This window comes from Sphaerodactylus townsendi, linkage group LG01, assembly GCF_021028975.2.
Source record: "Sphaerodactylus townsendi isolate TG3544 linkage group LG01, MPM_Stown_v2.3, whole genome shotgun sequence".
Lineage (NCBI taxonomy): Eukaryota > Metazoa > Chordata > Lepidosauria > Squamata > Sphaerodactylidae > Sphaerodactylus > Sphaerodactylus townsendi.
Genome location: NC_059425.1, coordinates 12638019 through 12664917, shown reverse-complemented (window position 1 = coordinate 12664917; position 26899 = coordinate 12638019). Strand labels below are relative to the sequence as shown.

Sequence of the window (26899 nt, the reverse complement as noted above, 5' to 3'; positions counted from 1 at the left end):
TCAGACTAGGGGCCCATCTTGGCCAGCACCCCGTCTCACACAGCAGCCAGTCATCAACAGAGCATAGGGCTGAGGCCTTCCCCTAATGTTGCCTCCCAGCACTGGGGTTCAGAGCTTGACTGCCTCTAGATGCAGAGGTTTCCTTTAATCGCCATGGCTATTAGCCACTGATAGACCTCTTCCCCATCAACATGTCGAATCCCCTTTGAAAGCCGTCTGTGCCTATAGCCATCACTACATCCTCTGATACCTGATTCTACATTTTAATCACTTCCTGTGTAAAGAATTCTTTCCTTTTGCCACCTATCAGCTTCGGCAGAGGGAGGAAAAAGGAAGTACTTCTATGTGCCCAAACGGGGTCATATGCCCTTTGTGCTGTGTTTTTAAGCTTCCCGGAGGGTTCTTACTAACTGGTCAACAGGAGAGTTGTGTTTGAAAGTGGAGGCCGAGTGGGAAGTAATGGATTGTATTTGAGGAGGCGGATCCTGAAATGTCCCTTAAAAAACTAGCACTTGGCAGAGGCCTCTTCCGCACATGCAGAATAATGCACTTTCAATCCACTTTCACAATGCTTTGTAAGTGGAGTTTGCTATTCCGCACAGTAAAATCCAGCTGCGAAGTGCATTGAAAGTGGATTGAAAGTGCATTATTCTGCATGTGCGGAAGGGGCCAGAGTGATTCCAGCAGCCATTGCCCCAGTCCACCAGTTTCCTGCTTGCCACCGCACCTCCAGCGTAAAGATACCTTTTCCTTGCTTCCTCCAGTACTGCTGCCCCGAAATGGTGGAATTCCTCAAGAAAGGGAAGCCCTCCGAGTCTGAACCAAATATCCAATCCCCCAAGCCCTCCTCCCCAGAGAAGAACGCCGCCGTCGCCTCACCCCCGTCCTCCACCCCCATCCCCACGCTCTCGCCGCCGGCCAGGATGTCCGAGCAAAATGACGGCACGGGCGACGTGACGCAGAGCAAGCTGATCATGCTGGTGGACGACTTCTACTACGGCAGGGACAGCGGCAAAGCGGGCCAGCTGCTGAATTTCCCCAAGGTGCCAACGTCCTTCCGGTGTCCGCACTGTACCAAGAGGCTCAAGAATAACATACGGTAATGACCGGGTTGGGGTGCGTGTGTGTGACCTTTCTCTGAAGCCCACCCACACGTTGGGTGCTGCTTGCATCTGGGTTGGAGTCTTTATGCTAGCACAGGGGGTCTGCAACCTGCGGCTCTCCAGATGTTCATGGACTACAATTCCCATCATGGACTACAGTTCCCATCAGTCCCTGCCACCATGGCCAATTGGAGAGCCGCAGGTTGCAGACCCCTGTGCTAGCAGGAGGCACTGCCAATCATGTGATGGATTCCTGGTGTCTGTCCAGTAAGCTTCAGAGTCAGGTTGGCAGCTGTGGGTTGGGAAATTACTGGTGATTTTGGGAAAGGAGCCCGGGGCGGATGAGGGGGGGGCCTCAATGGGGCAAAATGCCATGGAGTCCACCTTCCAAATCAGCCATTCGTTCCAAGGGAACTGAGCTCTGAGACCCAGCATGGTGTAGTGGTGAAGAGCAGGTGGATTCTAATCTGGAGAACCGGGTTTGGTTCCCCATTCCTCCACCTGAGTGGCAAAGGCTTATCTGGTGAACCGGATGTGTTTCCACACTCCTACATTCCTGCTGGGTGACCTCAGACCAGTCCCAGTTCTCTCAGAACTCTCTCAGTCCCAGTTCCAGAACTCTCTCAGTGTCTGTTGTGCGGAGAGGAAGGGAAAGGAGCTTGTCAGCCACCTTGAGTCTCCTTACAGGACAGGAAGGTGGGGTATAAATCCAAACTCTTCTTCTGCAACCTGGAAACCAACTGTAATTTTGGGAGATTTGCAGCCATTGTCTGGAGACTGGCAACCCCATTTCACAACTGGACATACAAAATGTTTATCTAAACCGGGAGACTGGACAGGTTTATGAAGTTATGTGAGCTGTAGAGAAGGTGGGAAGAGAATTTGTGCTAAGTGCCATCAATCCACCTCCAACTCATGGCGGGCTCTAATTTGGGTCCCGGATTTGATTCCCCACTTTCATCACATGGGTGGTGGACTCTTACACGGTGACGTGGGCTCGTTTTCCCGCTCTTCCGCATGAAGCCTGCTGGGCTACCTTGGGCCAGTCACAGTTCTTTCTAGAACTTTCTCAGTCCGCACCTAGCTCACAAGGGGAGAGGTAGTGAAAGGAGTTTGTAGGCCACTTTGAGTCTCCTTCCTGGAGGAAAAGATGGGGTATAAATCCAAACTCTTCTTCAGCTTCTAGCTCCAGGGCCTGCAACCTGTGGCTCTCCAGATGTCCATGGACTACAATTCCCATCAGCCCCAGCCAGCATGGCCAATTGGCCAGTACTGCTGCCCCGAAATGGTGGAATTCCTCAAGAAAGGGAAGCCCTCTGAGTCTGAACCAAATATCCAATCCCCCAAGCCCTCCTCCCACAGGAAGTAACATCTGCACATTGCCAATTGGCCATGCTGGCAGGGGCTGATGGGAATTGTAGTCCATGAACACCTGGAGAACCGCAGGTTGAAGACCCCTAGCTGTTCTATTACAGTTCTGCACAGCTTACTCTCAAACTGCCTTCACGAATGAATCTTTAAACATTGAAATTTTCTACACGCACGCACGCACACAAGACGAGAAAATTTCACCCCTCACCTCTAGTGAGGATTGTGAGGGCTTAAGGCCATGGGAAAGGTGAATTTCTGGGTTGGGTTTCATGGAAAAGAGAGCAGTGGCACCATGTAGGGCACAGGTGTCAAACTCGCGGCCCTCCAGATGTTATGGACTACAGTTCCCATCATCCCCTGCCAGCATGATGCTGGCAGGGGATCATGGGAACTGTAGTCCATAACATCTGGAGGGCTGCGAGTTTGACACCTATGATGTAGGGAGAGAATTCTGGCCCTGTGAGCATCAAGGGCGCTCACACTTTTTTGTCCACAAAAACCAGCAACGCCTGTATCTCCTTCCCTCCCTCCCTCCCCAAGGTTTATGAATCACATGAAGCACCATGTCGAACTGGATCAGCAGAACGGGGAAGTGGACGTCCACACCATCTGCCAGCACTGTTACCGGCAGTTCAACACTCCCTTCCATCTGCAGTGCCACTTGGAAAACGTGCACAGTCCGTACGAGTCGACCAGTGAGTCCTGTGTCGTCCGTGATCTTGTCGCAGGGCAGAGGGAGGCGGAGGAACTGCTCGTGGCAGTCCCCTTCTGCGCCCACCGGGGTGGGGGTGGAGCTGAACAAAGCTTCCTTCCAAGGTTTCCTTTCCTTTGTGGTAGAGATGGTTTCAACAAAACTTTCCTGACAAGAAAACCGTCAAAATCCTGCTTGGAGGCATTAGACACATTCGGTGTGTGTGTGTGTGTACCTTAAGCTTGCGTGGCTGGGCATGCATTCACACGTCAGTTGGGAGTCGTATTCATCTTATGTGTGTCTGCCTCAAGCAGTTGCCAAAGGCCTTGAACCAGATGTGTTTCCTCACTCCTGCGTTCCTGCTGGGTGACCTGGGTCCAGTCACAGTTCTCTCAGAACTCTCTCAGCCCCACCTGCCTCACAAGGTGTCTGTTGTGGGGAGAGGAAGGGAAAGGAGCTTGTCAGCCGCCTTGAGATCAGTGGTGGGATCCAAACATTTTAGTAACAGGTTCCCATGGTGGTGGGATTCAAACTGTGGCATAGCGCCAATGGGGCTGAGTGGGGGCCGACAGCAGAGTGGCGGGCATTCCCATGGGCGGAGGGCTGTGGCAAGGACGCAGCCACTGCGCTGGTCCTTGGGCAGGAAACGAATGCACGCAGGTGCAGGCTGCCACGCACGCCGGTGCACCTCCTGCTAGACTGCTTCAAGTTGTGCGTGCTACTGCTGAGAGGAGGGGCGTAACTAAGGCAAACATCACGTGGCAAAATCACCAATTAGTAACCCCCTCTCGGCACACACAAATAATTAGTAACCTTCTCTCGGGAACCTGTGAGAACCTGCTGGATCCCACCTCTGCTTGAGATCTCCTTAAAGGAGAGAAAGTGGGGTATAAATCCAAACTCCTCCTCTTCCTCCTCTTCTCAAAAGCAAGGGAAAGGGAGAGCTATTTCCACGTCCCCCCATCTCACTTCCTCTGGCTCTGACAGACTCAGACTCCCAAGGACCCATCTTGTGTTTCCCTCCTCATAAGGAGGATGCTCAGTGGTAGAACATCTGCTTGACCTCCAGAAGATCCTGGGTTCAATCCCAGGCAATTCCATTTTTTGAAAGAAGGGCTCAGCAGTTGGTGACGAGAAACCTCACTGAGACACTGGAGAGCAGCAGCTCATCTGACAAGATAGTACTGACTTCAGGGGACTGAGCGTCAGATTCAATTTATGACAGGGGTGCCCAATTCTGGCACTTCAGATGTTCGTGGACTACAATTCCCATCAGCCCCTGCTGGTTTGAGCATGCCAGCAGGGGCTGATGGGGATTGTAGTCCACGAACAGCTGAAGCGCCAGAGTTGGACACCTCTGCTGTACGGTAACTTCATGTGTTCATGTGGGAAAAAAGTCATACGGAGGTCCTGATTGGTGTGATTTTGGGGAGGGGCCATGGACCTGCTTGGCATGCAGAAGGTCCCAGGTTCAATCCCCACCCTCTCCAGTTAAAAGGACCACAGGAAGTAACATCTGCACGTTGCCAGGGAACGCCAGGGATTTTCCCACATTTGTGCAAAGCTCTATAGTAAAGCCATAGAGTTCTCCTCAAGTGCTAGAGTGTCCCGTGCGTTGCATACAGGAAGCAATGTCAGCGTTTTGCTGGCGAGGCCCCCTGTGAGTTGCCACGGAGCTGGGAGCACCCAGAGTCGCTCTGCCAAGGATGACCTTAGCACTCAAGTGGGCGGCCAAGGATGACCTTAGCACTCACAATTTCCCCCCTACCTCACCACACCATCCCGAGCCGAATCCTACCCAGGTCTCATTCTGTGGAACTTACTCCCAGGAAGGTGTGCTTGGCTTGATGCGTTTCCTCTCCGTTCCAGCAAAATGCAAGATCTGCGAGTGGGCATTTGAGAGCGAGCCCCTGTTCCTGCAGCACATGAAGGACACCCACAAGCCAGGAGAGATGCCCTACGTCTGCCAGGTATGGGGAAGACCCACAGGGAGCCGGGGGGCTAGATCCTGCCACTCTGCTGCACTAATAAAGGCTCTAGCCTTGGCATGTGGAGACTCCCCCTGATGTAAAATCCTCTTCCCAAACATCTCGTGTCAGTAGACTGTGCCTTCTGTCTTCATAGAATCATAGAGTTGGGATCATAGAATCAAACCCAAGGGCCATCCAGTCCAACCCCCTGCAATCCAGGAACACACAATCAAAGCCCTGACCAAGTGGATTTACATTTCTTTATTTTTAACACTTTGTTGCCTCACTGAGCCCAGCCTATCCTAGCTTCTTGTTTCAGATAAGAACTGGGCAGTTCACTTTCCGCTCACTCCTTCCGGGGATTGGAACCTGGGTGTCGCGTCTCTTAGTCGCAGCAAACACGGCGATCCTCAGACATGCTCATAGGGCAGCAGTCGAGTTGAATAGAGGGAAGCCGGGAGACACAAAGTCTCTGAGCATAGTTAGAGAACGAGAACGGCAGGAGAGCAACCACAACCGGCTCTTGATAAAACACCAGGTTTAATAATCATCAGGTGTGCTAGGGGAACAGTAATACTTTAAGACAGCGATTCCCAACCAGGGTTCCGTGGTACCCTGGGGTGCCATGAAGCATCATCCCAGGAGGACCACGGCAACAGCTACTGGCCTCTCCTAAAAGCTGCAGTGTATCCAGGTTAGCAACGGGTTTCCAGGGCCGGTGGAGTTCAAACAGTGGCGGTATGCAGCACACGCAGCCATAACTCCAGTCCCTGTGGGCAGGGGAGGTTGCTTTGATCCTCCCCAACCTGGCACTCCAGAGAAAAATGAGTAGCTCACTTCCCTAGACAAGTGGTGAGACACCTCTGGGTGTCTCCCACCAGCACCAGCAAGGACATGGAGCTGACCCATGGGACAGGACCTGCTGCAAGGTCAGCAGCTACTCCCACCCCCAGTGCTTCCCTTCACCCTGGGAGGGAAAGTGGGGGGTAGCAAGCAGGGGCACTGGGAGGGGAAGGTGGGGGGATGGCAAGGGGTACCATGAGATATGAAGAGTGAGGTCAAGGGTACCATGACGTCGGAAAGGTTGGGAAACACTGCTTTAAGAAAAAAATATCACACTGGGCCTCCCACATCTGACTCTGAGATGTTAACCACAGCACAGAGAAATGCTAACCACACCTGGCTGTCTTTCCCCCTTCATGGAACCGCAGCGAGGGGGTTGGGGAGAGAGGAGGGAGGGAGAGCAACCCAGTTTTGAGGGCTCTCCATCAGGCTGTTCCGCTTGCTTCTCGCCCCCCCTGCTCTTCTCTGATTGGGTCTCCCCCCCCTCAGGTCTGCCAGTACCGTTCCTCGCTCTACTCACGGTGGACAAACCATTTCCATAGCGTCCTGCGAAGACCTGTGGCATCCTCCCTCTGCCCTTACCCTGCCTCCAAGAGAGTCTTCCAAGAGCTGGCAATGCTTTCCAGCAGCATTTCATGAGGCATCAGGTATGGCGGTGGCCCAGGAGGAACCTTTCTCGTGGGGGTGGGGCGCATGGGAGCAGGGCATCCTTCCAGGTGTGCCTTGCTCATTCAGGGAGAACCAGGATTTGGCCTGCTGGCATTTTTGCCACCGTTTCAACTCTCTATTCGCCCTCTCCCCGGGGCGTTTTTATTTTATTTTATTTTATTTTATTATTATTTTTTATTATTTATTTATTTATTTATTTATTTAAAAAAATTTATACCGCCCTTCCCCTGGTTTTGTCTTGTTTTCTTCCTGCAGAAGAAGAGCGTCTACCACTGCAACAAATGCCGACTTCAGTTCCTCTTTGCCAAGGATAAAATTGAGCACAAGCTGCAGCACCATAAAACTTTCCGCAAACCCAAACAGTTGGAGGGGCTGAAACCAGGCACCAAGGTACTAGCAATGGGTGAGGGTGGGGGTGGGGGCAGCGGGGTTTATCAGAAGTATGCTATCCTCAGAGGCAATGTTCAGGCCAATGCTGACCCCTAGTTTTAGAAGAGTCATATCAGTGGCTGGGTTTAATGTTCTGCCTTCAGCGCTGCTGTAGGGTAGATTTTAAAAAAATAGAGGGCGCGAAGAGTTTCTGCTCCTGTAACTCCAATCAACTGGAAACTTTAGCCCATTCCCTCTTCTATTGCACTAAATACAAGGGAATTGGGAAAATATGAAAATTATCTTTTTTGAACTGTGATAAGATATTGGACACTCCAGTACACGCCAGTTGGGTGACCTTGGTCACAATTCTTCTGAGCTCTCTCAGTCCCACCCACCTTGCAGGGTGTTTGTGGGGGGGGGGGGAGAGGAGTTTGTAAGCCCCTTTGAGTCTCCTATAGGAGAGAAAGGGGGGATATAAATCCAACTCTTCTTCTTCTTAAACAATTCTGGTCTTGTAGTTTATGAATTGGTGGCCAAGTTTTTACTAGAAACCATACACTTTAAAGGATAGCTCTGTTCTGTCTAATTTTGTAGCATCACTGTTATTAAGAGATTCTTTGTCACTGTTTTCTTTGGGGAGGTTGTATTATAACTATGCCAATAAGGGCTCTTGTATTGCAAATGTTCAGACCCTTGAATCCAGCAGCTGCTGGCTTTGAGGTTTAGACAAGGGAATCTTCTTGCTCTTGTCTGATTGGTGTTCTTTTTAAGCGAGGCTAGCATAATGGCTGTAGGCACGGTGACAAATGTGTCAAGCCTGGATATGTAAAATTCCCAGAAATTTTGAAGCCATTTTGTATCCCCTGGAAATGTTGGTGGAAAATGGAAATATATGCAAAAAATCTGTAAAATATTGTATGTATCTGCAGTGAGGGTGCCAAATGTGCAAATCAGGGGCCGGATGCACCCCTTTAGAGCCAGCGTGGTATAGTGGTTAAGAGCAGGTGCACTCTAATCTGGAGAACCGGGTTTGATTCCCCACTCTGCCACTTGAGGTGTGGAGGCTTATCTGATGAACCAGATTAGCTTGTGCACTCCAACACATGCCAGCTGGGGGGGAAGGGACAGGAAATTGTAAGCCCCTTGAAGTCTCCTTACAGGAGAGAAAGCGGGGGATATAAATCCAAACTCTTCTTCTTAAATGGCCTGCGCCCCAGTTGAGGCAATCCCCCACACCCAATCTCATCTGGTGAACCGTTCTCCCAGGCCAATTTTTGGTATCATTTGCAAATGCTATTGCAGACTTTGCCCTCTAGATCATGAGTGCAGGAGCAGGAAAACAAATCTGATTCACCAGATTAGAGTCCACCGTTCATGTGGAGGAGCAGGGAATCCAGATTAGAGTCCCCCACTCTTAACCACTACACCTGGCTGACTTTAGCCAAAAAGGAAGACTCTGTGTTTTTGCAGTTTCCTCTCCTGCTGGGAAGAGGCTGGTGCAACCTTATTACATCCTTCCCTTTTGTGCTTGGCTGCAGGTGACCATCCGGGCATCTAGAGGTCAGCCCCGGACGGTGTCCCTCTCCTCCAACGACATGTCCTCAAGCCTCGCGCAGGACGCCAGCATGATGTCGGCTTCTTCGGACCCTCAGCCCAACTTCCCGTACCCGCCATTCCAGAGGAACATCCAGAAAAAAGCCGTCAGGAAAATGTCAGTGCTTCTTACCAAGTTTCAGGCTCAAATCCTGTTTTTTAAAGAAGTCTTGTTGTGCTTTTTGGGAGGGGGGCAATGTTGTCAGGTGGCTCTAAAGCAGATGCGTGGGGGGGGGGGAATGGCACCTGGGGCAACGCCTGCTTTGGCCACCCGCCGCCCCCGTGCCCACCCCTCTCCCACACCCCACTTACAATAGCCGGCGGGAGCCTGCCGCGGACCGCCCCTCGGCCCAGCCCCACAAGGCTGCTCTTTCAGTTGGAGGAGTTGAAGGAGTAGCAGGGCGGGACCGAGGGATGCCTGGCAGTGGCCCAGCCAAGCTGCTCCTTTCGCCGACAGAGGCTCTGCCAGCTGACGGAATAGCCTGGCCAGGCCAAGGGGAGGGTGTGGGATTCTCTGCCCCCCCCCCATGTGACCAGCTGGCGTGCACCCGGGGACATGTGACCTCACAGGTCCCCGTGAGTGCTCCACCTGTGTTTGAATGGCTCAGCTTCCTGCTTTCTGGCTGTTGTGGGTTTTCTGGGCTGTGCAGCTTTGGTCTAGTAACCCTACAAAGCTGGTTGATTCGCTCGTGAAAGTCTTCAACAGTGCAATTTCTCCTTCCCTTTTCTCCCTTGGGATGGATGAAACTCTGAATTCGTGGGGTCGTGTTCTAGCTGGTGGGCAGGCCGCACAAGTGGCTTTGAATGTAGAAGGGCACAAACCCAGCCTCCCCCCCGTCCCCCCCAGCATCTCCAGTTTTAACAGGTCAAGTTGAAGGTGACGAGAAAGAGCTCCGCCTTACAAAGTTGCTGCCGGTCAGAGTAGACGATATGGATGTTGGGAGACTAAGGGTCCGACATGGGGAAGGCGGCTTTGTATGGATTTATCCCTTAGCAGTGGGAAGGAATTCATGCCTCCTTGGCATGAATTCTGGGATTTTACCAATCAGTCCTACAGGCACTGGACTGTTGGCAACTGCTGACCCCTTTTTGAGTGCCCCCCGGCGCTTTTAGGAAACATGCGGGGTTTCTACCCTGATTGTGCACGCAGAATAACAAGCGTCCTGTTAAACAGAGATTCTGCCCAAGATACCGAAGAGTTACTATTAGAGTTATACATAACTTTGTTCACCGGCATTTTGTGATTGTTTTGTCGAAGGCTTTCACAGACTGGAATCACCAGGGTGTTTTGGGTTTTCCGGGTTGTATGGCCATGTTCCAGTAACAGATGCAGGCGAAACGTCAGGAGAAAAGGCTGCTGGGACACGGCCATGCAACCCGGAAAACCCACAACACCCTATTTTGTGATTGGCTTTTCCTCCTTTTCCTCTGGCAGCCACTTTGTGATTGCGGCCGCCGCTCTTGTGTCAGAATGTCAAAGGTGCCTGCCGGCTTTAAAAGATCGGAGACCCTTCCACAGAGAGATTTTACTCCTGCAGGTTGCTTTGAGGAGACTGTGGGGTGATGCCGCTTTCCGTCATCTGAACTTTTTCCAAGGGTGATCTTCCCGGTTGAATCCTGACTGATCCCCAGGGATATTTAACAGGCCAAAAACCTCCACGGGCTCTTTAGATGCGTACTCCCGGAATGCCGTGCGTGTGTGTGTTTGTCTCCTGCCTTCCCCTTCCTTTTCATAAGAGAGGATATTTGAAGCTGAGCGTTCAGTGTGTTTCTAGCTCGCCAGGGCGCTTTTGTGGCAACTTGCCCCCTCGTTCTCCTTTGCTCATTAATTCCACTCACACCCCACCCCTGAAGCATCTGGCCGTCCCATTGCTGCCCTATCAGACGATCTGCACCGCTTTGCCGGCTGGCCCCTGACTCGGCCACCCCCTTTGTGTCCGCAGGAGCGTCCTCGGCAGACAGACGTGCCTGGAATGCAGCTTCGAGATCCCGGATTTCCCCAACCACTTCCCCACCTACGTCCACTGTTCGCTGTGCCGCTACAGCACCTGCTGCTCACGGGCCTATGCCAACCACATGATCAAGTAAGCAGGCGTGATTTAAAAAAAAACAGGCAGGCCCGGGTGCAGGGCGCCAATGTTGACGGAGAAGGGTTGTCACGAGGGCCAGATTTGCTGAGGATCTTGGCAGTCAGAAAGCGCAAAGTTATGGTTTTGAAGAACTGCTTGTGCATGAGTGGACTACGACTGCCAAAATCTCAGAACTCTGGGAGGGAAGTTGAATGTCTTCAATGTAGCTGTTTGTTTTTCCCCAGGACAAGTCAAAGCTAGAATAAATGATGCAAAGTTTGGGAGAAATATGCAGATAGGCACAAGTTATTCGAATGGCAGATGTAGTTTTTCTTAGCATAGTTTTGTTTTCTTGTCAGTCAAGGCACACACACTAGCTAGAATTCAGAGAGCCTAAAACTCCAGTGCCCCCTATTTCTGACCCCAGAGAGCCAGCATGGTGTAGTGCAGGGGTCTGCAACCTGTGGCTCTCCAGATGTTTGTGGACTACAATTCCCATCAGCCCCTGCCACCATGGCCAATTGGCAGGGGCTGGTGGGATTTGTAGTCCATGAACATCTGGAGAGCTGCAGGTTGCAGACCCCTGGTGTAGTGGATAAGAGGGGGTGGACTCTAACCTGGAGAACCGGGTTCGATTCCCCATCCCTCCACTTCAATCCTGCTGGGTGACCTTGGGCCAATCACAGTTCATTCAGAACGCTCTCAACCCCACCTGCCTCACAAGGGGTCTGGTGGGAAAGGGAAGGAGATTGCAAGCCACTTTGAGACTCCTTGCGGTAGAGAAAAGCAGGGTATAAATCCAACTCTTCTTCTCTAAAGGGAAACAGAGGCAATACTCCTTGAGTTCTTTAAACCATGTGATTTCTCTGGGATTCCTCCCAACCATTACTTAGCAGCACGGTGACTAGAACGAGGGAGGAGGATGGAGCTGGCATGTGATTGGCTATGCAGGGCCACGTGCTTGCCTGGATCAGGAGAGGATTCTGGGCATGGGCGCTCATGTCCTGACCCAAAGGACCTTTCGTTTCCTCCTACTAGTAGCCCCAGAGGTGCCAGGCTGGCAGCCAGCCTCTTTCATCCTGCCCACTCTAATCTGGAGAACTGGGTTTGATTCCCTGCTCTGCCACTTGAGCTGTGGAGGCTTATCTGGGGAACCAGATTAGCTTGTGCACTCCAACACATGCCAGCTGAGTTTCCTTGGACTAGTCACAGTTCCTTGGAGCTCTCTCAGCCCCACCCACCTCACAGGGTGTTTGTTGTGGGGGGAGGGAAGGGAAAGGAGATTGTCAGCCCCTTTGAGTCTCCTTACAGGAGAAAAAAGGGGGGATATAAATCCAAACTCTTCTTCTGGTGGAGCTGCTAGTCTCTCCTACAAGTTGGAGAGGGAAGAGCGCCTCTCTCTGGCCATGATCGGAACAGGCAGGAATGTCTTGACTTGGGGCGGGACGGGACGGGGGAATGTTGATGGGCTTTGAGCAAGGTCAGACCTGCTGGGTAGAATCATGTCTTCATAGAGTTAGAAGGGGTCAAACAGGTCCTCTAGTCCAATCCCCTACTCAATGCAAGGACAGGTCCATCTCAATGGTCTCATTTTGCCTTTGTTTTGTGCTTCGTCCTCCTAAACAGCAACCACGTTCCTCGCAAGAGTCCGAAGTATTTGGCCTTGTTCAAAAACTACACTGCCTGGTAAGGCCCAGTCCCTGCAAATGAGTCGTGCCTTGTAGTTTTGCCTCTTCTTTGTCACATGTGCGCAGATTGTTTTAATGGTCGTTCCTGGTCTCTTAACAACACTGGGGATTGTAGTTTTGTGAGGAGACATCAGAATCGCTAATGGAGAATTCTCAGCCTCTTCGCCGTGTGGGTAAAGAGCCATCATGTGTGCTTTGGGTTTTCAAGGGAAGAGATGTTCCTAGGTGCCTACCTCAGCATAGCAACCCTGGACTTCCTTGGTGACGTCCCATCCATGTACTAATGGGGCCAACCCTGGTTAGCTTCTATGATCTGACAAGATCGGGCTACCCTGGGCATTTCCTTCAATAGTGTAATTCTAAGGGTTTTGTGGGTGGGAGATACCCCAAACTGCTCCCTTGCTAGTATGGACATGCAAAACGTTTATGATCTGGGATATGCAAAATGTTATGGATATGCAAAACGTTTATGAACTCGAAAGGCTTAAAATGATTAAGCTGTGGAACCAGGGAGAGAAACAAAAGGAGGAAAAGATGACACTGTGGCTCATTCCGCACATGCAGAATAATGCACTTTCAAACGGCTTTCAGTGCTCTTTGAAGCTGTGCGGAATGGCAAAATCCACTTGCAAACAGTTGTGAAAGTGGTTTGAAAACGCATTATTTTGCATGTGCGGAAGGGGCCTGTGATTCTCCCTGCTACCTTTGACTGATGTCAGGGTTTTCACCAGGAGAAAGCTCTTTGATGGATTTTTCCTTATTGCCCTGCCCTTCCCGGCCAAAGCTGGGCTCAGGGCGGCTTACACACATAGTTAAAAACATTATGAGCAGTTCAGTAACACAATGTAACTCAATCCAATCCAATCCAAAAACCTTTATTAGGCATAAACCAGAAGGACCATACATTCCAAGTACAAAAACAGGATCATTGTTAAACTAAATCCTAAAATCCACAGGAGGGAACCACAATCTCTTGGGCGCCCAAAGATCCCCAGCCTACAGCTTTTATTGTCTCCATCTTAAAATAGTTCCATTCATAGGAATTGTTGGCCGGGAAAGGGGGGGTGCATAGATCAAAACATGCAAGTTGGAAATTGCGAGGCCAGCAAAATACAATCACTCAGACTAGCAGATAAGCCTGAACCAAAATGACTTTGTCAGAATACTAATAAGTGCTCCAATAACTGCAGAAAGGGCTCGACACGTCTCACTGTGCTGGAGTCAAGCCCCGGACCTGTGACTTAAATCAGACTCTATAACTGGAAGGTTTAGAAGTCTTTATCAGCAGACACAAATGCTGGAGGGAAGAAGCTAAGTTCTGCTGGCAGGGGATGATGGGAACTGTAGTCCATAACATCTGGAGGACCGCGAGTTTGACACCTGTGTGCTAGAACATTCAAACAATCCCAGTATATCAATCCCGTATCCCTCCCTATCCCTTAGCTTTATCCCACACTACAGAAGGCGCGGAAGTCAGGAATGCAAGATGGACTCAAGGTCAGAGGACAGAGATAATGCCGCCTGGCCCTGGGTGCCTCTACTTGGTTACCTAGGGGAGTATTTTGCCACCAGCTCATTCATCCCCCCATCCCCTCTGGTGCTTCTCTGCTTGATGCCAGGCAGATGGGATCCGCCCGGTAGCCAGATGTGTGGTCAGTGGGTTGATCTTCAGCTGGGTAGAGTTTGGGGCAGATGCATTTCCTGACCCCGAGCTCTGCCGTTTCTCTTCCTTCTAGCGGGCTGCGGCTGGCCTGCTCCGCCTGCCTCTTCGCAACGTCCGAAGGCGACGCCATGGCCAAGCACCTGGTCTTCAACCCCTCGCACGAATTCAGCACCGTTGTGATCCGAGGTAAGGGCTGGAGGGGTTGCTGTCATCGGCCCAGCTTTCCCTGCTGCGGCTTCTCCTGGCACCTGCACAAGCGAGCCAGAGAGTATCCCCTTCTCCCCGTCCCTCCCCTGCCACAGGAGAGAAGCAGGAAAAGGAGAGAAAGACATCCTCTGTTATTGCCAGTGCGGTTTGTGTCCTTCCCGGCTCCTGCCCCACCCCCTCATAGTCCACCCCAACCCCTCTCTGTGTCCGAAGATGAGCTCTGTTGGATCAGGCCAGTGGTTCATCTCGCCTAGCATCCTGTCTCACGCAGCAGCCAACCAGTTCCTTTGGAGGTTCAGCAACAGGGCACAGAGGCCGAAGTTTTCCCCTGATAAGGCCATCAGAAGGGCCCTGCTGGATCAGACCAGTGAGAAGAAGAGGAGCAGTTTGGATTTGTATCCCCCCTTTCTCTCCTTCAAGGAGACGCAAAGGTCTCCTTTTCCTTCACCCCTCCCACAAAACAAACACCCTGTGAGGTGGGTGGGGTTGAGAGAGCTCCGAAGAACTGTGACTAGCCCAAGGTCACCCAGCTGGCATGTGTGGGAGTGCACAAACAGACACGGTTCACCAGAGATGAAAGCCTCCACAGCTCAGAGTGGCAGAGCCAGGGACTCATGGGCAGTTCCCCAGGTGGGAATACACCTATAACCACATTGCAACGCTGGCTCTCCATCCATCTAGTCCAGGGGTCTGCAACCTGCAGCTCTCCAGATGTTCATGGACTACAAATTGGCCATGCATGCTGGCAGGGGCTGATGGGAATTGTAGTCCATGAACATCTGGAGAGCCGCAGGTTGCAGACTGATCTAGTCTATCTAGTCCAGCATCCTGTCTCCCACAGTGGCCAGTCAGTTCCTCTGGAGGTCCAACAACAGGGCCCAGAAGCCAAGGCCTTTCCCCGATGTTGCCTTCTGTCACTGGGATTCAGAATGTAAACAGAATGCAGAGGTCCACTTCAGTCATTACGGCCAGTAGCCACTGATAGACCTCTCTCTTCCCTCTGCCTCATTCCCTTTGAAAGACAACTATACCTGTGGCCATCACTGCATCCTCTGGAAACTAGCTCCATATTTTACTCCCTCACCATGCAAAGAAGTATTCCCTTTTGCCCGCCCTGAATCTCCTGCCCATCCGCTTCATTGGCTGCCCTCGAGTCCCAGTATTTTGGGAGAGGGAGAAAGAGTTGTTTTCGTTCACTCTCTCCACCCTGTGCCTGATTTTATTAATCTTTATTTGTTTCATATGAATTCAACAACAAAAACAAACATAATCTAATCCTAATTCTCTGCCTATCCCTAACACCAACCCACCACAATTCGTGGGTCAGTTCCCTCCCTTACCTCCCCCACTGTTATATTATACTAACCTACATCTCTTACTAACATCCCCTTTTCCCTTCTCCCCTATTCTATCCTCTCCTCTCTACAAGACTAAAATTAACGACTTGTTTCCCCTGCTCCTCCCTCAGCACCTCACCCCATCTCTATCCCCACTTCCACCTGATACCTGATTTTACCTCAAACCTCTGTCATGTTCACCCAAAGCCATCTCTTTTCTAAACTGAAAGACCTCGGTCTTTTCAGCCTTTCCTCATAAGGGAGGTGCTCCAGAAGGTCTGCCCTTCTTACCTGTCACACCTGCTTGGGTCCTTCCATCCTCTTCTCTCGGTTAAGAACATAAGAACTAGCCTGCTGGATCAGACCAGAGTCCAACTAGCCTAGTACTCTGCTGCTCGCAGTGGCCCACCAGAGTGCCCCAGGAGACTCCACGTGCAGGAGGATGTAGAAAGCAATGTGTAGCCTACTGCTGCTGCTCCTGAGCACCTGGTCTGCTAAGGCATTTGCAATCTCAGATCAAGGAGGTTGCTTATTTCTGCTGCTGTGTCATGTGGGGAGGGGGGGGAGTCTAACAGGGATGCTGATTTCCAGTTTTATATTCATCTGAAGACAGCTGAACAGATCTGCAGGATCCAGCCCAGAATGTGGAGATCTCATGATAGAGAGCTGGAAGTCCTTGTGTTTTGGGTCCATCTGTGCAGGTTGCCAGTTCTTTAAGTCTTGTGGGAAGCCAAGGGTGTGCCTGACTCTGTATTTCCTCTAGCAAGCCTAACTTCCTGTTTTGTCTCTCTCTTTTAAATAGGTATTACCTGGACTCCACTTCCAAGGTAAATCCTGCATACCTGGTGCATTTTGTTCCTCTGCCAACTGTCCCTTGTACCGATTTTTTTTCCCTTTAAGATTTTTTTAAGTTGATTGAGTATAAGTATACAATAGTATAGTGACAAAATGAAATGTTACAATTTATAATTATTTAACAATTAATAGCACAAATGTATCGTCGAAGGTTTTCGCGGCTGGATTCAACTGGTTGTGGCGGGTTTTCCGGGCTGTGTGGCCGTGGTCTGGTGGATCTTGTTCCTAACGTTTCGCCTGCATCTGTGGCTGACATCTTCAGAGGTGTATCACAGAGAGAAATATGTTACACACTGGACACACCTCTGTGATACACCTCTGAAGACGCCAGCCACAGATGCAGGCGAAACGTTAGGAACGAGATCCACCAAACCACGGCCACACAGCCCAAAAAACCCACCACAACAAGTAATAGCACAGAGTTTCTTAGAAAAAAACACAAAAGAGAGAACCAGAGAACAGAAAAAAATCATCTAAATATTGATTAAAGAGATATTTCTTAGTACATCCATCTGATTACCTTTATATCTCTAAACCTCTTCCCATATATTGTTTAAAAAAATGTAGTATTAAATTCTAAACTTTTTCTCACCTAGGAGAAGAATAAAGTTAAAATTGAAAGGAAGGGTCTGATGCCTTTTTTCCCCTCCTTCCCTTAAAGGCTCAGCCAACCTTTGGACAGAGCTGTGAAGGCACCAAGTTCTACTTACTCCCCAAGCAAAGTTGCTACTGTGAATACACCATCTCCTCCACCGGAGGAAGAGAAGGACCAGCCCGCCCCAGAGGAGGAGCCTAAGGCCGTCGAGGAGCCTGTCGCTGCCCCAGAGGAAGAGTGCGTAAACGTGGAAGAAGACCACGAGGAGGAGGAAGAGGAGGAGCAGCAGCAGCAGCCGACAAAGGAGCCGCCCGAACCGGTCAGCAAAAAGGAGCAGCTGTCCTTGAAGAAACTCCGGGTGGTCCTCTTTGCTTTGTGCTGCAACACGGAGCAGGCGGCGGAACACTTCAAGAACCCTCCCAAGCGAATCCAGCGCTGGCTGAGGAGGTTTCAGGCCTTCCAGGAGGAGAACATGGCGTCCTTGTCCGAGGGCAAGTACCTGAGCTTAGAGGCTGAAGAAAAGCTGGCGGAGTGGGTCCTGACGCAGCGCGAGCAGCAGTTGCCGGTCAACGAAGAGACCCTCTTCCAGAAGGCGACGAAGATCGGGCGGTCCCTGGAGGGGGGCTTCAAGATCTCCTATGAGTGGGCGGTGCGGTTCATGCTCCGGCACAACCTCAGCACCCACAACCGCCGGGCGGTGGCTCACCCCCTCCCGAAAGACGTCGAGGAAAGCGTCAGCTGCTTCATCGAGTTCGTGCAGCGGCAGATTCACACCCAGGACCTGCCGCTCTCCATGATCGCGGCCATCGACGAGATCTCCCTCTTCCTGGACGTGGAAGTGCTGTCCAGCGACGACCGGAAAGAAAACGCCTTGCAAATGGTGGGGACGGGCGAGCCGTGGTGCGACATCGTCCTGGCCATTTTGGCCGACGGGAGCGTCTTGCCCACCCTGGTCTTCTACCGGGGCCGCGTGGAGCAGGCCTCCAACGTGGCCGATACGATCATCCTCGAGGCGAAGGAGAACGGGTATCACGACGACGAAATCATGGAAGTGTGGTCCTCCAAAGTTTGGCAGAAGTACATAGAGGGCCAGAACAGCAAAGGCATGCTGGTCCTCGATTGCCACCGGACGCACCTGTCGGAAGAAGTCCTCTCCATGCTGAGCTCCGCCAGCACGCTGCCGGCCATGGTTCCGGCCGGCTGCAGCTCCAAAATCCAGCCTTTGGACGTTTGCATCAAACGGACTGTGAAGAACTTCTTGCACAAAAAGTGGAAGGAGCAAGCAAAGGAGATGGCGGACACCAGCTGCGACTCGGACATCCTTCTCCAGCTGGTCTTGTGCTGGCTGGCCGAGGCCCTCGAGGTGATCGGCGATTGCCCCGAGCTCGTGCAGCAGTCTTTCCTAGTGGCTAGCGTCCTGCCCGGCCCCGATGGCACGGCCAACACGCCCACCCGCAACGCCGACATGCAGGAAGAGCTGATCGCCTCGCTGGAGGAGCAGCTGAAGCTCACCCAGGAACCCTGCAACGAGACCGACCTGCCGGACGGAGTTTTGCACGAAGATCCAGCCAACCCCGAGATCCTCCACCAGCTGTTCGAAGGGGAGAGCGAGACGGAATCTTTCTATGGCTTTGAGGATGCTGATTTGGAGCTGATGGAAATCTGAAGAGCCCGGCCAACGGGGAGGAGGGTTCTTCCTTTGTTTTTAACTCCGCGTTGGACGAGGCCGTTTACACTTCCTGTGGATTTGTGGGCGTAGGAGTTTTGTAGGTGAACACGCAGACTGATAGCCATTGACGCTGTTCGTTTCTTAAAGAGTTTTTTTTTGTGCTTAATTTTTTGAAATCACTGTGTTGGTATTTTCTGAAGATATATTGTGGGTGAATATTTTTTGGCATTTTTCTTTACCTCACTGTATTATAGTTTCTGGGGGGTTTTTTGTTTTTGTTTTTATATTGTGCAAAAGGTTTTTAATTATACCGCATCATCAGTGTGACCTTTTTTGAAGACAAGGAAAACCGATATGTAGCTAATGAGTTGATATCTCTAAATCTTTCTCTCTCTCTCTTTTTTTGGTCTTAATTTGTCTTAACACCAATTATTTTTTTCTTTAACACTTGGACCCAGAGGAGTAGGATTCCGCAGTAACTTTATTCTTAAAGAAAAACAATTACTTTAACAAAAAGGAATATTGTAGAACTGCCCATGGACAATTTCAGATTGCCTTTTTAAATGAGAAAAAAAATATTATATGTGTGCATCATTGTCTGCAGGAGGAAGAGGGTGTATCCCGCCCGTTCTTTTGCCAGCCAACAAAGTTATTCTTTAGACTTGGTTGTACTGTATTTTTTAAAAAAGGGTCGATCGAAGATGCACTCATAGAAAGTTATTTAGACTTCCTGGTGACTGCATGAATAGGTTTGCCTTCGCCCCCAGCTGAAAAGCCGTCAGTCACCTGCTTCGTGGAATCGCTGACAACGTCGTACTATGGGAAAGAACCAAGCCCCGTCTCGGCGGCTTTTCGGGACGGCTAATTTGGGAGCCGACTCTGTACCGGACCACTGACTTGCTCTTTTAAAACTATCTGTAAGCTACTGCGGCCTGCTTTTCTGCGATGGCATCGAGACACTACGTTCCCCGGAGGCCCAGCAGCGACATGCACAATGAAAGAAAACTTCTGTCTTTATTTTCCACTGCCAGCGTCAAGAAAAAGAGGAAAACTTTTTTTCTACTACTGTTTGCATGTTTGAGAGTTTTGTTTTTTTTAAAAAAAAAATTGTAACGTATTACGGTATAAAAAAAAGAAAGCATTTTGACATGGCAAAAAAATGGTGGGACCCCACCCACTACATTTCTGTTGAGGTTTCAAGCACCTCGCTTACCCACTGTCTCTCCCCCACCCCCTACCCCCCTGGGACTTGCGGGCAGTGGGAGTTCGGGCCAGGCCGACCTGTAAATGGTTCATCTTTGAAATGTACATACGTGGAACATTTAATAAAGCCAGGGAAATGGATTTATAAACACGCGTTTTTATTCCGGAGGCCCGTGGGAATTTCCGGACGAAAATGTACTCTGGATGCAGTCCAGAGAAAGAACCCAAGAGAAGCCCTGCTAGATCAGACCAACGGCCCGTCGAGTCCACGTCCTGTTCAGGCAGTGACCGGCCCGCTGCCTCTAGAAAGCCCACAAGCAGGACAACTTCAACAGCCTCTTCCCACAATTGATACAAAGAGGCAGACTGCCTCTAGAACTGGCAGGCGTAAATAGCCATCGTAACTGGTAGCCACTGATACCATGTCCTCCTCTTAATTTGTCTGCTAAAGTTGGTGACCATCAATAAATCCAGTAGCAGTGGGTTCCACAATTTAACTGTGCCCTGTGTGAAGAAGTCCTCCTTTGTGTCTGTCCTGAATCTCCCACCCTTCACCCTCAATTAGGACTCGAAGGGCCTGAAAATCTCTTAAGCTCTCCTGACAACAGATACCAGTCCCCCCTTCCCCCCCCCCCCCCCCCCGTCCCGGAGAAAACAGCAAAAGCAATATAATTGGGAGTGGGACAGAATCTATCATATATAATAACAAATTACCAAAATAAAGTGCTAACTGTTGTATTTATTATTGATGTGTTCCAATTTGTATTGAGTTTGAATCAGAAATAAAAGTTGTCAGTCACAATGTATTTTTCTCTTGTGTATCATTCCTAGCCAATTACGTGGAATCCCACTCACAGCACAAAACATAAGCATGAAATGACACAGTCAGCCAAGTTTAAGGTAAAATCTCCACGCTCAATACATACTGCAGTGCCGTAACTCAGAACAAGACTCAGCTACCTAAGATTTTGAGCACTGTTCTGAATTACGGCCTTGTTCCATGCTTCTGTTTTGTATTGTGAGCAATATACCATGTAAGTGGCTATGAATGGTGAACCAGAGGAGATATGTTGTAATTGACAACTTTTAACTTTGATTCAAATTGGAACATAATATTGTTCTTGGCTCCATCATCAGCCAAAACGGAAACTTCTGTCCAGAAATCAGAAGATCTATGGCTACCAATCTTGATCCTCCTTGATCTCAGGTTGCAAATGCCTTAGCAGACCAGGTGCTCAGGAGCAGCAGCAGCAGAAGGCCATTGCTTTCACATCCTGCTTGTGAGCTCCCAAAGGCACCTGGTGGGCCACTGCGAGTAGCAGAATGCTGGACTAGATGGACTCTGGTCTGATCCAGCAGGCTAGTTCTTACGTTCTTATGAAGGAGAGGGGTTGGGAAGGGCAGTCATGAAGGAACCAGGACGGATTCTTAAAGCTCCTTCTCATTTCTCCCACACAGTTTAACTTGTATTAATTAGTCATAACCATAGAGACAGCACAAAGGCTAGAAGAGACACAGCTTTTTCAGGTCCATTGAGCCCACATCTAAAAAATACTTGTAGGAGGGGGGGTGCACATCTCAAATAACTTGTGCCTATTTTGAAATAATCCAGTAATCAAGTTCCTTTTGTTCCTTCTCAAGTTTGTTCTAGCAAATGAGATCAGATTTAAGGGTTTTTGCAATACTTTTGTGCAAAAGGTCACAGTGGGACAGAAGAAAACTGACCAGAAACCAAAGGAGGAAACAGCTTCCAGAATCAAGTAAGTGAGAAAATATTATTTTCCAGTCTATCCTTTAACCAGCCTTTTTCTCCCCAGGGTGGGGAGGTGCACCATTCCTGGAGATACTGCAATACCAGGCTGATGCATGGAGTGGATGGAGCAAGCCCCTAGTCCATCTCCCAGTCCCAAAAACCCATTTAATATATAGTTCTCAAATAGAGAACATATCAGATATTAAACTGATAAGAACAGATACTACACTTGATCTTAGCCGATAGGCCGAGAAGCGATAAAAATGCCTCCCTGGAATAGGACATTTGTACCCATTAGAAGGCCCTTCGTGGGCAGGGTGAGCAATGCTGGAGGGGCCCAACACCACTGCCAGCCCAAATGGGGTCACAACACCTCAAGTCCCCGTCCACAAACACAGCTCTTGCTGCTTGGCAGGTCTTCAGCCCCCCAAAGACAACCTGAAGTCATAATTGGGAAGATTCTCTCCACTTTGTCACTTTTGTGACGTTCACTGCCAGGGTTCCCACAGGCATTGGCTGCTGATCTGCATATCTCCGCCTCCTTTCCCATGATGCCCTGCAGTTCTGTTAACCGTTTACAGTCGGGGCTGTAGGCCCAGCAGTTTCCCCTTCTGCATTCTTGTGCCTGGTTTTCCAGCTCCAAGAACAATTGCTCAGAGAAGCTGACCGCGTGGGGTGAACAGCAAAAGGGAAAGCACATCAGGCATTAATTTAATGTTAATTATTACATTTTTCAACCGCCCTCCCCCGAAGGGCTCAGGGCAGTGCACAACAGTTAAAAATACAATTCCATATAAATAAGTAAAACCATTAAACATTACAACATCATAATACAGAACAGAACCATTAAAACAGATGGCGGCTTTTCCTCCCCCCTTACCCTTGTGCACAAAGGGCTGGGTGGAAACAGTTTTCAGCCCGGCTGGCCAAATGCCTGGCGGAACAGGTCCATCTTGCAGGCTCTGCGGAAGCTCTGCAAATCCCGCAGGGCCCTGATCTCCCTAGGGATTCTGTTCCACCAGGTAGGGGCCAGGGCTGTAAAAGCCCTTGCCCTCGTGGAGCCGGATCTCTTTTGGGCAGGGGACCTGCCCAAAAGAGCAGAGGGACCTGACGGGGCAATAAGGGGAGACGCGGTCCTTCAGATATGCAGGTGCATCTGTTCCTTTAATTAAGGAATGAGAACTGTTCTGTGGTCAAACACACCTCTCGCCACCTCCTGCTCCAGAGTCCTGTTTCCTTCCTCGTCCTTCTATCCCCTTGTTGCTTTCTCTTGCACTGCCCATCCACCGTTTCCCACAATCCAAATCTTGCGCTTCTGAACTCATCCTCAGGACGAGAGCAGCCACAGGCTTCCCAAGACCCAATCAAGACAACTTGTCGTTTAAAAAGAAAAATCAGACAGAAAAGTTCCAGCAAAATTGTCAGCCAGATTCCACAACCAAATCTCGAAAAAGGCAGGGCATAAGTGAGACAAATTCAAGTAATGTTGAATTATTAGAACCTATGTTAAGAAAAGCCAATATTGGTGACTGGGTTATTAACATTTTTATATACTAGTATATGTATAATTTTGTTTCCTAGGATTAACTGCAACTACAATTTGATTCTGGTGTCGTCGTCCCCGTCCCCCCCCCCCCCCGGTATTGTTAATTTCTATCCTTTTTTAAAAAAATCCATAAATGGTGTTTTTGAAAACCAATCCCAAGAGCCAGAGGTAAACAGATTTGAAATCTCCCCCCCCACTTCCAATTGCCAATATTTATTTATTTTATTTTATTAAACTTATAGGCCGCCTATCCCCGAAGGGCTCAATGGGGGGGCGGAGGCAACCGGGGCAGGGCTGAGCTGTTAAAACTGCCCTGGAGGAAGTGGGATTGAATGCCCCCCCAGATCTGAATAAAACAAAAGTCCAGCAGTCTCACGCCACTACTTCAACATGTGCTTTGGTGAGTAACCATATTGATGATTACCCAAAGAGTAGGACGAGATAACATCAAATTAAACAGTGAAACATGTTTGTTACAAAGTGTATATGCATAAGTATATTAAAAACAAAGATACTTCTAGCCCCTGTGGCAGCAAACAGGGACTGATAATCTCAAACCACATATGCCTCACAAAATTTGGCCCCGTAACAGTATATTACGCACACGCGCCCAAAGATCAAACAAATGAAATGATTCTATATCAGCCCAGGTATGTATATTTCAAACGGACTTTGTGCCTGTGTGGCAGGATTGTGAATAAAGTATGTTTGGACTTGTCCAAGAACACATTCGAGGAATGCCGTTTAAATATTTCCTTGATGGCTACAATCTGGCTACAAATGGGTGTTTCAAGAATTTTCACCCACAGGATATCCTGCAAGCAGCCGAAAATGCCCCCCATTAATTCATTAATATTAAAGTACTCACATTCCACATTTCCTTTTGGTACAGTTTGGTTTCCAGAGGCCACCTCTCTGCCCCCACATATTTCCCTTTCCTGTTGGAGACCGTCCCCCCTCGTCCCATACTGTTCCCTCCATTTCAGAGAGATCAGTAGAATGCAGTAGGAGAGGTCAGAAAAGTTCGTTCTGCCTTTTGAGCATTTAGTCTGAATCCAACTCCCAAGAAGACTGTTGTTAAAAATGTGCATCAGCAGAATCAACCTGAATAAATCGTACAACACTCAAAACAGCAACGGCCCATACTAAAGAAGCAGAGCAGGGGGGAAGCTCCCTACAAACATACGCTGCATGCAAATCAGTGGTGGGATCCAAAAATTTTAGTAACAGGTTCCCATGGTGGTGGGATTCAAACTGTAGCATAGCGCCAATGGGGCTGGGCGGGGCACGGCGGGGGCGTGGCCAGGCATTCCGGGGGTGGGGCATTCCTGGGCGGGGCTGTGGCAAGGACACAGCCGCTGCGCCAGTCCTTGGGCGGGAAACGAATGCACGCAGGCGCCGGCTGCCATGCATGCCGGTGCACCTCCTGCTAGACTGCTTCAAGTTCTGCGCGCTACTGCTGAGAGGAGCGGCGTAACTAAGGCAAAAATCACATGGCAAAATCACCAATTAGTAACCCCCTCTCGGCACACACAAATAATTAGTAACCTACTCTCGGAAACCTGTGAGAACCTGCTGGATCCCACCTCTGATGCAAATTAATAAAGCCCTTTATAATGGAGCCTCCCAGTTCAGAGGCAGGCTACCAGTTTGCAGGGCTGTTTTCTTCATGTCCAGCCCGTGGGTGTCCTGGAGCGCCAGGGGAGTTATTACACAGACAGCGTGGAACCAGGTGTGGTGGGACTGGGACATCACTTAGCAGAAAAGGGATTATCGTGCAGTTTTAACCAAGTAGGAGCTGCCCAGAGTAAAGGTGTATGCCATTCCTGACTGCTGCTGAATGGGCAAACTGGGATAATTTTGAAACCTAAATATTACTGAAGAGGATGGACAATTCCTTATTGTGTTGCTTTGAACTAACTCTCCTCCAAATGGTCCCGGCTAGCCGGATCTTGGAAGCCAATCAGGTTCAATCCAACTTAGATGGGAGACAGCCAAGGGAGTCCAGGGTTGCTATGCAGAGGCTGGTAATGGCCAATCACCATCGTTCATCTTGTCTTGAAAAGAAGAGGAGTTTGGATTTATATCCCCCCCTTTCTCTCCTGTAAGGAGGGCTTACAAACTCCTTTCCCTCCCACCCCTCCTCCACACCAAACACCCTGTGAGGTGGGTGGGGCTGAGAGAGCTCCAAAGAGCTGTGACTCGCCCAAGGTCACCCAGTTGGCATGTATTGGAGTGCACAGGCTAATCTAGTTCCCCAGATAAGCCTCCATAGCTAAAGTGGCAGAGCGGGGAATCAAACCTGGTTCTCCAGATTAGAGTGCACCTGCTCTTAACCACTACTGCTCTTCAGTTGGCTGCATCTTGACAAGCACTTTCTACCACGCAAGCTTTCAATGTGTTGGTCGCCAAGGTCTCGAATCCCGCTCTAGATCTGAAGGCGAACGACTCCCTCTTGCGTGCCATAAAGGAGGAATCATCCGGACCAGCAGATGGAGCCGGAGAGAGGCTCTTCGAACTTGAAAGAGAGAGCACCTGGATGGGTCAACCAGGCAGAGCCCATAGCCACAGCCCCAGAAGGCCTATATAGGCTGATCCTCTGGTGCACCTTCAGCGTCTCGTTATGCACAACAAGGTGATTTCTTCCCTGTTGGTGTCTATCAGGGGTCTGCTGGCAGGGACTGATGGGAATTGTAGTCCATGAACATCTGGAGAGCTGCAGGTTGCAGACCCCTGGTGTATATTAATATTAGAAGGAATCTAACCGTGAATCCTTCGCAGACCATATCAGGGATGTCAAACTCATTTGTTAGGAATGGCCTGGACTGGCAAGCCTGAAGTGGGGTGGGGTGGCTTCCTTATCGGGCCTACAAGGCAATCCCCCCCACCCAAAGGAGCCAGATGTGGCTGCCAGGGCCACATGTTTGGCACCCCTGGATGCCTTGGCGATGTCAAGCTGCAGGCAGCTCATGGTGACCCTGTAGGGCTTTGAAGATGAGACAGGTGGTTTGCCATTGCCTACCTCTGCATAGCAACCCTGGTATTCCTTGGTGGCCTCCCATCCAAGTACTAACCAAGGCAAATTATGCTTAACTTCCAAGGTCTGATGAGATCGGAACAGCCTGGGCTATCCAGGTCAAGGCAAGAGATGAACCAAGGCGGTTTGTTGTCGCCTGCCTCTGCGGAGCAACTCAAGACTTCCTTGGTGGTCTCCCATCCAGATATGAACCAAGGCCGACTCCGCTTAGTTTCTAAGATCTGATAAGACCAGACTCCCCTGGACCATGCAGGTCAGGACTATATTCTAGGGCACAGGTGTCAAATTCGCGGCCCTCCAGATGTTCATGAACTACAATTCTCATCAGCCCTTGCCAATGTAGCCAATGCTCATATTGGGAGGGACTGATGGGAATTGTAGTTCATGAACATCTGAAGGGCTACAAGTGAATAGCGTTGACACGCCTATTCCTAGGGTATAGGCATAGGTATCAAATTTCATTGGCCCTCCAGATATTCTCCGATGTTGATTCATGGTTCCATCATCCCCTGCCAGCATCATGCTGGCAGGGGATGATGGAAACTGTAGTCCATAACATCTGGAGGGCCATGAGTTTGACACCTGTGTTCTAGGGGTTGCCTTTAACTCCACCCTGCAGGGCACGACCCGTTTCCTGCTCTTTACCAGACATGTCCGTAAGTTTA

At 50.1% G+C, this 26899-nt stretch overlaps 1 protein-coding gene and 1 non-coding gene across 2 annotated transcripts in view; one reads left to right on the top strand and one right to left on the bottom strand.

Annotated features, from left to right (window-relative positions):
* Positions 1 to 20047, top strand: part of POGZ (pogo transposable element derived with ZNF domain) — a 56181-nt gene extending 36134 nt beyond the window's left edge. Inside the window, 12 exon segments of the mRNA XM_048511044.1 lie at positions 765 to 1099; positions 3015 to 3169; positions 5035 to 5135; positions 6468 to 6560; positions 6563 to 6625; positions 6903 to 7037; positions 8558 to 8730; positions 10556 to 10696; positions 12308 to 12367; positions 14106 to 14218; positions 16379 to 16403; positions 17093 to 20047. Of these exon segments, the coding sequence (XP_048367001.1) occupies positions 765 to 1099; positions 3015 to 3169; positions 5035 to 5135; positions 6468 to 6560; positions 6563 to 6625; positions 6903 to 7037; positions 8558 to 8730; positions 10556 to 10696; positions 12308 to 12367; positions 14106 to 14218; positions 16379 to 16403; positions 17093 to 18692 (2994 nt within the window). The 3' untranslated portion in view covers positions 18693 to 20047.
* A 1672-nt stretch (positions 20048 to 21719) lies between these two features.
* LOC125425473 lies at positions 21720 to 21910 on the bottom strand. The gene has a single exon (XR_007243369.1). It is a non-coding gene; the product is annotated as a U2 spliceosomal RNA (small nuclear RNA).
* Between the last annotated feature and the right edge of the window lie 4989 nt (positions 21911 to 26899).